This window comes from Oryctolagus cuniculus, chromosome 3 (assembly GCF_964237555.1).
Source record: "Oryctolagus cuniculus chromosome 3, mOryCun1.1, whole genome shotgun sequence".
Taxonomy (NCBI): domain Eukaryota; kingdom Metazoa; phylum Chordata; class Mammalia; order Lagomorpha; family Leporidae; genus Oryctolagus; species Oryctolagus cuniculus.
In genome coordinates this window covers 156,705,675-156,717,434 of record NC_091434.1, presented here as the reverse complement: position 1 = coordinate 156,717,434, position 11,760 = coordinate 156,705,675, and the positions used below count along the sequence as shown (strand labels likewise).

Sequence of the window (11,760 nt, the reverse complement as noted above, 5' to 3'; positions counted from 1 at the left end):
CTATGAAATCAGTCCCAGTCAACTCTTTTCATGAAAACATAGTGATATATCCAGTATCAGGGCTTTTCCATAAACAGCAAAGACATTAGTGATAATTCATAAATGTCAACTCCTTTTCTCTAGTTTTTGACAAGGGGATTAATGACAGTCTCCATACAAGATAATTCGCTGGGGGATACAAAAGGAGGAAAGCCATTTGAACTATGGTTAACATTAGTCCAGTTGATGATGGTGAACCCAGTAGAAGGTGCTACAGAAATACAGGAACAGATAATGCACTATGTCACAGGAATACAGTGGACTAAAGAATATTACCAAGAAACATATATGGCACAATAGTTTGGGATTAAAAAGTTACCTTAAAACTGGCCACACTAGAACTTGTTCTATGAATGTGGCTTTTACTGTATCTATGAAGATTCCGGAAAGTACAACAACAAAAAAAATCCTGATTCCTGATACAACAGGTATACAATGAATTATTGCAGTTGTAACAGTATCTAGGAGCAAGGTTAACTGATAATTAATACTGAACTATCTGAACACTTTAGATTTACTAATGAGCATCCCCATGAGAAACACTGAAGTTCTAAAAGGAGTTTACAGCCCACCATGGAACATGAACAATCAGCTTGTAAGTGCACAGGAATTCCCCCTTTCTACAATTATAGTTTATCATGCCTATTCTGAAGACAACATAAGGAAACTGAGATCACTGCTCCAAAGAATTCTAGCATGCATTATGATGGTTCTTTCAGTCAATACAAATGTGTTGTATGAGTTTTTTTTTTTTTAAAGATGGAATAATCTTCATCATTGCCAATGTTCATGGTTTTAACAGGAAAAATTTTTATCAAAATGTTCTCCATATTTTTTGTTTTGCATTCAACTGGAACATTAGGTCCAAAGATTTATTTTATTAAAAAAGAGTTCTGATCATAAGAAGCATCAATAGGCGGCATTTCATTGTGCTCATTCGCAAAGTCAAAGGGTCACAGAATATTCCTCTAACAGGTCAAACTCTGTCTGGAAATGCCATTTGGTGGTTTTATTCACAGCCTCAAGGTTGGAAGCTTTGTTTTTGTTTCACTCCAACCTTCTCCCATTGCTGTCTTAATCTGCAAATGGTTTATTATTTCTTCTTTCTTCTACATTGAGATTCTTTCCACAGCCAGGGCTCAAATTCTCTTGGACTTCTTCCAACTGTCTTACAAAGCAGACACTCTGACAATATTTCCTCCTGAGTACTCAGGAGATTCTGGCCTGTCATCTCCCTCTGGTGTGGTCACTGGAGGTGTTGGGATGCTTATTATTGCTGTGGTCACATATGGTTGTTCACAGTTTAGTTTAACACACTCTTCCATTTTGGCGTTTAAACTGGATCGGCTGATGAGAAAAATACCGATTTAATGAAATCAGTTGCTTATTTAAATTTGTTTTCATACAATTGAGCAATGCATATTCTAATTATTATAAATAACATTTTAAATGTGTAAGAAAAATGACCATAATTAAAAAAACCCTGAAATTTCAACTCTTAATATGTATTGACATGAATATTAGTTCATACCATTAAATAAATTTCTAAAGCCAACTCAGTTTGGTTCAATCAACTGTTTCTCAAACAAAGTGTATTCTATAAAAATACAAGAGAGAAGATCAGGAAAGATTTGGATATCATCAGTTGAACAAATTAAAATAATTTAAGATAGGAACTCTGGGGCTGGTGCTGTGGCGCACTGGGTTAACGCCCTGGCCTGAAGCGCCGGCATCCCACACTGGCATCGGTTCAAGACCTGGCTACTCCACTTCCGATCCAACTCTCTGCTATGGCCTGGGAAAGCAGTGGAAGATGGCCCAAGTCCTTGGGCCCCTGCACCTGCATGGGAAACCCAGAAGTAGCTCCTGGCTCCTGGCTTCAGATCAACACAGCTCCAGCCATTGCAGCCAATTGGGGAGTGAACCATTAGATGAAAGACCTCTCTGCTCTCCTCTGTCTGTGTAACTCTGACTTCCAAATAAATAAATAAATCTTAAAAAAAAGTAATAAGGTAAACTTTACATTTTTTAAAAAAAGATAGGAACTCTGAAGGTTTTGAGAAACCATTATGAAAATGTCCCATTATTTGGATTTCTTGAGCACAGAATATTCTTATTACATCATTTTAGGGTATCTTAGGTACTATAAAAAGTTCATGGGAAAGTGGAATTATTTTGGTATAAAAATTTTGGAATCCATACCTAGTTTTTAATAAGCATTTCCATGAACTTTTCAGAGAACCCTTGTATAATGCCCTCAAAGTTTTCACCTCCATCATGACTATCTGTTAAAAATCCTCAAAAAAGCTTTTTTAATCAAACACTTTAAGTTTGGGCCAGGCATCCTGGTGCAGTGGGATGCTCAGATTCCATATCAGAGTGCCAGTTCTAGTCCTGGCAACTCTGTTTCCAATCTAGCTTCCCACTAATGATTTTGGGAAGCAGCAGATGATGGCTGTGCCACTCCTGGATGGAGTTCCCGGCTCCTGGTTTTGGCTTGGCTGAGCCCTGGCTGTTGCAACCTTTTGGGAAGAGAGCCAGTGGATGGAAGACATCTCTTATGTCTCTGTGATCCCAACTTTCAAATAAAATAAATTTCCTTAAAAAATACTCCAAGGTTTCCCAAGTGCTATTCTTACATGAACTTTATACTCTCTGTGATAAAAGAGTGTAAGAGACAAGAAAAGCAATTTACATATTCATTTCCTAAGGTTTTCTTCCTAAACATTTCTCCTTTTACTGCTTTGTTATGTATTAGATATGAAACAATGCAGAGGTGAAGTATGTTAAAGAGATACTTTTGTTACTCCAAATATTAACATTGGATCCCAGGGTCATCCAATTTATATAAATAAACACAGCCTGAATTCAGACTTTCATCCAGGTTTTCAGCAAATACTATTGAATACCAACAAATAATGAAAATTTATGGATTATTAATCTAAAAATATGTTACTCTAAAGAGCAACTCAAAATTATTTTGGATGAAACTGACCTTTTAAATGATCTACAGTTTAAATGTACTACTTTTTATTACATATGTGTGTTTGTGGTGAAAACAAATAGTGAACACAGAAAAACAAAGAGAAAATATCTGTATAAATATTTCACTAAAATTGCCCATAACTAATCCAAGATGAAAAAATTTTTGTATTTTACTTATTTTTAATTGAATTGACCTTTATGTCCATGGCCAGAAGTAACTTTATGGTCAATACTGTATGTGTATAAAGGAAATTTGTATAGGCATAGTTTTCTTTATTTTTTATTTTTTTTTTGACAGGCAGAGTGGACAGTGAGAGAGAGACAGAGAGACAGAGAGAAAGGTCTTCCTTTTGCCGTTGGTTCACCCTCCAATGGCCGCCGCGGCCGGCGCACTGCAGCTGGCGCACCGTGCTGATCCGATGGCAGGAGCCAGGTACTTATCCTGGTCTCCCATGGGGTGCAGGGCCCAAGCACTTGGGCCATCCTCCACTGCACTCCCTGGCCACAGCAGAGAGCTGGCCTGGAAGAGGGGCAACCGGGACAGAATCCGGCGCCCCAACTGGGACTAGAACCTGGTGTGCTAGGGCCGCAAGGCGGAGGATTAGCCTAGTGAGCCGCGGCGCCGGCCTAGGCATAGTTTTAATTTTCACCATTTTGTTGACTGTGTTGACATATTTTTAGGTGCTATTGAATGACCTTCAGTCATATTGCTGTTGATTACACTTTCTCTTTTAGCAGTGTTGTTTATAGTTTCAGGCTATTTGCATTTACAGGATGAGCTTCTGAGTATAGAAGTCCTTGTTCAAATAAAAGAAAAAGTGGACTTGAAGTGATACCACATATTTGTATGTACCAGATCAACCTTCTCTTCTTTTCACTCTTCTTTGCAGTATTTACTTATTAATCTTTTGAGAGCAAGAGAGTGAGAGAGTTCATTCATCTGTCGATTTACACCCAAATGCCCTCAACAGCTAGAGCTGGGCCAGCCTGAAGTTAGGAGACCTGAAAGAAGTTCTGGACTCCTATGTGGATATCAGGGACCCAAGTACTTGGGCCACCATCTACTGCATTCCAGGAGCATGAGCATGGAGCTGGATTGGAAACAGAGGCATGACATTAGGGGATGCAGGTGTACCCAAGAGTGTACCAAGAGTGTACCCAAGAGTGTGGCGTAACCTGCTGTCTCATAATGCCTGCCCCCTTCTTCCTACTCTTAAAACTGATACAACTGCTCATTTGATCACTTTGGGGTATACCAGTAGACTTATTTTCCTACCTGTTTCAGTATCAGTTTTGTCTCTATTCCTAGGAGCAAAGACTTAGATGCTACACAGGTAAAACGTCACTGCAGAAGGTGACTTATGAACCAGTATAGCTGTGTGTACACAGCACAGATTAACCTCGGGTACCTGTTAGATAGCGGTGTTCTCTCCACACATCTGATCTGAATGGTACTGAGTTCTTGCACACTGCCTCGTTGGCTTCCTGATACGTTGGCATTGGGAATGCGGAACGTTTTTTTGTGTCGTCGTGAACAGCAAGTGCTGGTGACTCCTTGTTGTGAAGAGAGAGAGGGGCTGTGACTTGAAGGCCGATTAACAGTTGCGACTTCCATGCAGCTTTCTTCAAAGACTTGTTCATCCACAAACTCATGATTCTGTTTAACAGTGATAAGAAAAGGTAAAGAAAGAGAAACACCTTTTTTTTTTAACTTAAAAAAGGAAATACATAGCTTTATTTTAAAAACTTAAATATGCCCATGGATAGTTAGAAGGGATTCAACCAGGAGCACCATTTTCATGATTAGAATATCCAAACCACTTCTATTGGCATTTGTGTGGAAACAAAATGACTCTAGCTGGACCTAGAGATTTGACATATACATATATAGACTATCACAATTTTGTGAAGTTCACATTTGTAGGCAGATTGAAGTTATGGAAATAACAATATCTTAATAATATGTCCCAAGTTAGTTTGATTGTCTGTTATATATGAAAGGACCTTACCAAGTTCATGGAAAATAGAATTAAGATAAAAAATTAAAAGATTCATTTTGTTGCTAAAACTTTTGGAAATCCATGCCTACTTTATTTTCATAATATTTATTTTCCACAAACTTTTTGAAGATCTCTTATATTAACAAATATTCCATGTGGGATTGAAAGCATTTTTTCATTAGCAAAAGATGCTTATGATCCTTTTCGCTTCCTTATATGCTCTTCAAAAATGCTCAGTTATAGAAAAATGAGACTTAGCACTGAATGCAATACATTTATCTGCCAAGTGTGCCCTTGTGTCTGTCTCAAAGGTAGAACTGAATTTCTGTCGCCTCCTTTCTCAATGCTGCAACATATCACTGACTCTAGTCATGACACTGCTGGGGCCAGGGTTTCTCTGCTTCTATCTTCCTCACTACCAGCCCAGAAGCGAGTGGTCCTGGGCGTCATTTCACCTTTTGTATTTTAAAGGAACACAATATACATTTGGCTTTTAAGATGTTTAATAAAATGTCTATGCAAGAATTTTATCTCAGAGATCTGAGGGAAAACTATTTTTTATCAAGTATTACAGAGCAACCTCAATTACTATCTTTTACTTGTGTGGGGTTAATAGTCTTTTGATGGAAGCTTTTGCACTCACTGGATTCCACTTAGCTATCTCTCATTCTAAAATACTACAGCAGTTGAATATGTTTACTGGCTAACAAGAAATAGATTTTAAGTTATTCACTTTGCCATTTGTTTGCTGAGGCAAGCATTTTGAAATACATGGAATTTAACATTCTACTGTTTGTTTAAAGTCCAGAGGATATGATAAGACTGAATTTCACATTAAATATTAAAGAGAAAATACAGTACAGAAAACATTCATGACCTGTTTTCTTCTCTTCCAAAGCACATTTCAAACATAGTCAAAATTACAATGCATGAGATTGTAATTTATCTCATTAGTGATTGGAAGTGAAGAAGTATTTTATTATTGGCTACCATCCACCTTGTGGATCACTCGATTTAAACTAAATTAAGTCATGTTGTTATTTTTTTATTACAAGGAAAGCCCTAAATGGTAAAATAGAGAAAAAGGGAAAATAAAATGAGAGGAAAAAGACAAGGATAATGCATCTTGTCATTAACTTTCAGAGAGTTATTCTAATGCATTATAGCCTTGTCTACATTTTTATTTAAAAACACAATTGTAATTGTGACTTAGAATGCATAAAGAGTTTTTCTCTTATCATCAGATATAGATGAACATTGTTCCCTTGCCTCCACAGCCCAGCATTATCTGGCCTCTGCTTTTCTCTCTACCACCTCTTACGCCAACTACACTTTCTCCTTCTGGCCAACCTCAAGTTCTTGCATTTCCTCATAGGCACATACTTGCCCCTCTTCAGATACACAACAGCACATTAGTGCCTTCATTTATTTGCTTACTGAACTCCTGGTAAGTCTGTAGGCCTCAAGTTCCTTCAGGAAGTCTGTCTGAGCTTGTCACCTCACAGCCATGTGTCCCACCCCACTGTGGCTTCCAGGACTTTGTCCTCCTCCAGTAACAGGCTCTGTATTTTGCCCCATAAACAGAAGCTATGTGGTCACTGGGGCCACACTTGATTCATGGTGTGTCTTGGACCTGGCTCATTGTTAGGTGCATAGCAAGTGAGTGACTTAGGTAAAAGAATAAACAGATGAGTACTGCACTGGAATTGAAAGTACAAATCATTGCATGTCAGGGAGTGTGTGAACTGACTTGATTGTGAAAGTTTTGTTCTGCTGTGTGGTCACAGATTGTGACCCTGACAAGATAGTCAGAGATTGGGTCCCTTTGCTATGGCAAAGGTCTGACTTGGTGTTTGGAAGTGGAGAGATGCAGATCCCTTCACACTCAGGGGCACATAAGTGATTAAATGCGTCATCTTCTTATGAGAATGTATGGTGTTTATTATCTATTCTTAATCATTACACTAATGAAAGTAATGCCTACATTCTGGTGTTCTATTTTTTAGCACTATTCATATTCTCTTTATCCGATGTCAGCAACACTTGAATTTCCTTTTTTACTGATTTACCAGCATTTTAAGAATCAAGGAAAATGGCATTTTATAGATTTGCTATTGAAAGACAACTTCCATCTTCATTTAACTGATAATGTAGACTAGACTTCAGGTAACCACTGAGAATAAAACATCGTAACTAAATCTCTAAAATATCTACCATGCTGAAACATGACCATAGTCTTTCAGAGTGATTTCAAATGCTGTTTGTGTGTGTGTGAGAGAGTTAGCATGCTTCCCTGTAACGCAGACAGTGAAATCATGCTTGGAAGCATTAGTATGCACAGAAGCACATGGAAGTACTGCTGCAGGCAGAGGCAGGCAGTCGTGCTGTCTCCTTACCGTGGTTTTCTCCAGGCAGTGAAGCAGGTGGTGGTGCTGGGTTTCAAAGCTGGAGCCGGACTTGCTAACAAAGGCTGGCTCCTCCTCCGAGGACTGTGGACACAGAGAAGACAGAATGGCTTTCTATTTTATTTGCAAACAATGAGAACCTCAGCTACATTTTCCACAGAGAGATCTGACCTATTTTCCAAGATTAAATGTCAGGATTTTTTTTTTTTTAAAACTAAATAGGAACAAATGTACAGTTGCTTCTAACTTGGATGATCAGCATTTACATTTTCATCAAATTAGCAGTCTTATCCTTCAGACGTGTCTTCCTGAATTGAACATTGAAATCTCTCTTACCGATTCAATGACCAACTATCTTTGTAAACCTCAGAACGATTATTTTTGCATAAAAAACTTAACCTAGTAACTGCATCATCATAAAACCACTATCATGCTCATTTACACAGTAGCTATTTTGTGGGGAGAAAAAGATGACTGGAACCCTTAATATGAAAGGAAAGTTTTGAAGTAAATGTAAAGTTTCTCATTTATACACGTACCATGTGGCCCTCATAACACTGAATGGTGTCCCCCCTTCACTTAGAAGGAAAATCAGCTGTCCTGTCACTCCCTCAACCCCTCCTCACCCAAATGAACTTTAAGAAACTTAAGTTATTTTGTAACAGAGAAGAATTCAGCCTTTGAATTATTGCACATCTTTTACCCCTGCCATGTAACATGAGATGTGCAAAAACACTGTCCAATCACGATCAGGCATCATGAGTCATTGGCAATAGTTCATAGCACAGCGTCTAACCTACGGCCAACTGAAATGTACGGGGAGAAGCTAAAACGAAATGACACTTGCGTTGTTTCAGGAGCCATTTTCATAATTACCCACAATAAAATGATACGGCTAGGTAGAACTCAATCGATATTACACCAGTAAATGGAACATTAGAAACAAGTGCAGTGCTTGGCTGTACCTGCAGCTGATTGCTGAGTAAACCGTTGCGTTTGCTCTGCATGTAGGCGTTCGCACTTCCACTTTTGGCTGCCCGGATTCTGGCCAGTCTAGCTTTCTACAGGAGAAAAATAAGTATCCTGTTAATGCTTAGGAGTGGGTGCACTCTGGATGATCCTAATGTCAGCATACATATTTCTTAAAGTAATTCAGGTTTTCACATAGAATTAATAAAAACGACCCCTCTTTTCCTTTTTGAGCACTTCTCATTAGCTAATATTTATCAAGATGACTACCTGATAATAATAAGGATAGCTACAGTTGACTACATAAATTTGGGTAATGCATTTAGGAATAATTTAAGTGAATCTTTCCAGTATGATTAAGTTACTTTGTTATTGTTTCTTTCAATTGTGTCAAGAGAAAACATAATGAACTGAAAAAGAATGTAGCCTAGCAAATCAGCTACACCTCCTTTTCTCTTAAGCTAATGTCCTTTTGAAAACAAGTAACTAAGTTCCAGAAACCAGGTGTAGGCCTGCCAGCTTTCCTTCCTTCCTCCCCCACCCCTCCTTGTTTTCTTTTTTCCTTCTGGGTCTGCTTCCTGCCAGTGCAGCCCATGGGAGCAGTAGTGATGGCTCCAGTATACCTGGGATGCTATCTCCAGTACTGAGTTCCTATTTCACATGGGAGACCTGGATTTAGTTCCTATCTCCAAATGTGCCCTTCCCCCATATGTCTTTCTGTTTCTCTCTCTGTCTCTCAAAACAAAACAAAACAAAACCAAAACAAAAAACAAAACAAACAAAACACACACACACACACAAATAAATAACCACTATTAAGCTGTAGCTACATCTTTTAATATAAAATTTTAATTCTGCATTCATCCTGTTAAATTAGTCAAAGTAGATCCAATTCTAAATACATGGACTAAAAAAACAATCCCTGAATTTATGTGCTATGTCTACTGGCGCAGTTCACACGACTGTGAAATGCTCATCCAATTTCTCTCAATCTTTGTTTTTAAAAGTATTTTATTTATTTGAAAGAGAGAGAGAGAGAGAACTCCCATCCATTGGTTCATTCCCCAAATGCTTGCAATGGCCTGGTACTCAAATGGGATGTGGGTGTCACAGGCAATGGCTTAAACGTACTACATCACAACACTGGCACCCACTACTTTTTGAAATGAAGAACAAAGTAAGTCTATGTATGGAATTTTGCAAAATTATTTTTAAGTTTTAAAGCAGTTTTCATACAGATGATGTGTCTTCAATTTAGAGAATTTAGGGTAGTCCAATTGTTTGCAGGAACAGTGAGATTGCCAAAGTGGTCTTACTGAGCAAACTGGCTGGTTAGCTAGATTTTGGTATTCTGTTCTATGGTAGATCTGATGTTGCACGTCTTTTTGTCAGAGGGAGTCTAGATGTTACTTCCTGCAAAGTACTTCTTTGGTGACTATTTGTGTGATGTATATCTAGCTAATACATTTCTCAGCCCTCAAAGATTCCCACCCTCCCCCGCTTTCCCTCAAGCCTGGGAAATGCTCTTTAAGGAAAAATGTTAAAATTATCTATATTTTGGGCTGGGGCTGTGGCGCAGCGGGTTAGAGCCTTGGCCTGAAATGCTGGCATCACATATGGGCGCTGGTTCTATTTCCAGCTGTTCCTCTTCCAAGCCAGCTCTCTGCTATGGCCTGGGAAAGCCAGGAGGCTGGAATGCCAGTGGATCTCCCACATGGGTGGCAGGGTGCAAAGAACCGGGGTTATCTTCTGCTTTTCCATGTGCATTGGCAGAGAGCTGGATCTGGAACTGAGCAGCTGGGGCTCGAACCAGTGTTGTGATAGGGGTTGCTGGCATTGTAGGAGGTGGCTTAATCTGCTGCACATCAACTTGGCTGGCCCCATTGTTTTGCATGTAATTGCTTTCAGTTGGTATATCTTGGACCTCCTTCCATACATACACAGTTAGATTTAGCGCATTTTTGATGGACATATTATATACCACTGTATGACCAAAACATTTATTCAGTTACAGCTACTAATCAAGATGTTTTGAAGCGCCCTTTGCTTTGCATATCAGGATAAGCTTATCTGCTGGATAAATTGCTGAAAGCAGAATTAGTCCCAGATCAAAAAGGGTAGGATAGTATATGGAGCAGGGGTGTACTGATCTCAGTGTATTTAGTTGAACAGTTTTCCCCAGACTTCCCTCCAAAGTCATTGTAGCAGAATGCCCTTTCATCTACATTATTTGAGAGTAGCACTGAGAAGTGTGAAGCTCTCAAAATAGCTTTATGCTAGTATCTGAGTTTAACTCCGCCCTCTTTCCCTAAATTCATTCTTCCTATGTGTTGATTTCAGGTTAAAATAACACTTTGTACAAAGATCATATTCATAATTGACCGGAAAAGTGGGCATTTTAATTCTTTGTTGGTAGTATGCTTAGATTACTCAAAATACTGAGACAACACCAGTGACTTCTGTTGGAAGGTAGAAAATTTTTAACTTCAACAGCTGTGCTGAGGAGTCAAAAAATTCCTGGCCAGACTCTAAATAAGAACAAAAGCAAAAAACAAAACCAGTGGCAAGTGACAAGCATATTAGGAAAAGACTTAGAATTGGCCTAATAATTCAGAACTAAGCAGTTTATATTTTGGTTTTCAGAAAGGGGCTATTGTTGAAGTTTTAGTCCTAAAATGCCTTTGATTTCCTGGAAAATTCATTGTGCTTTTGGTTCCCTTTGATTCTCTCCCATCCACTCCTCCCTCCCTCTCTCTTTCCTGTCTCTGTTTCCTTCCTGCCTTCCTTGCTTTCTCTTTCCAGCTCCTTTTATTTTTGCGACTACTGTGTGTAATGACATTGGCAATATCACAGTTACTAGTTCATTCGTGTCATTCTCCAAGCATTTCACTACAGCATCAGGAAACATTATTTCTTCCACTAATGAGACAAATACATTAACCAAAAAATACTGTCCAGCAAAGGAAAATGTTGTCTATTTCTCATCCTATAAAGCAAAGCCCACCTATGATGACAATCTTTACTCTAGCAGTAGCTCTAAGCTTTGGGAAAAAGAAATGTTTTCCAGACAGAATAACCATATTGGCTAATTCATGCACTGTGTTAAAAAAAGAAGCTTCCATCTCAATTTCAATCACGGCTTTTCTTTCATTTTGCTACAATATTGTACAAGCTAATTGATTTAATTGGTCTTGTGGAGTACCATACCAAATGTCTGTTGAATGCTAGCCTTTATGACCTGTGATTACATCTTTGGTTCCAGCAGGTAATTGAGGGAAATTATTTTACAAAGATGTTTTAGAAAATCACTTTACTTCTGACCTACTTAGTATGACAATCTTGGCAACTCCGGCTGTGCGATC

General features: G+C 38.6%; 1 protein-coding gene across 1 annotated transcript in view; it reads right to left on the bottom strand.

Moving 5' to 3' along the window:
- Positions 1 to 1,194: 1,194 nt before the first annotated feature.
- The window catches only part of KCND2 (potassium voltage-gated channel subfamily D member 2), a 525,177-nt gene continuing 514,611 nt past the window's right edge, over positions 1,195 to 11,760 (bottom strand). Inside the window, 4 exon segments of the mRNA NM_001082118.1 lie at positions 1,195 to 1,386; positions 4,434 to 4,681; positions 7,421 to 7,513; positions 8,395 to 8,490. Of these exon segments, the coding sequence (NP_001075587.1) occupies positions 1,209 to 1,386; positions 4,434 to 4,681; positions 7,421 to 7,513; positions 8,395 to 8,490 (615 nt within the window). The 3' untranslated portion in view covers positions 1,195 to 1,208.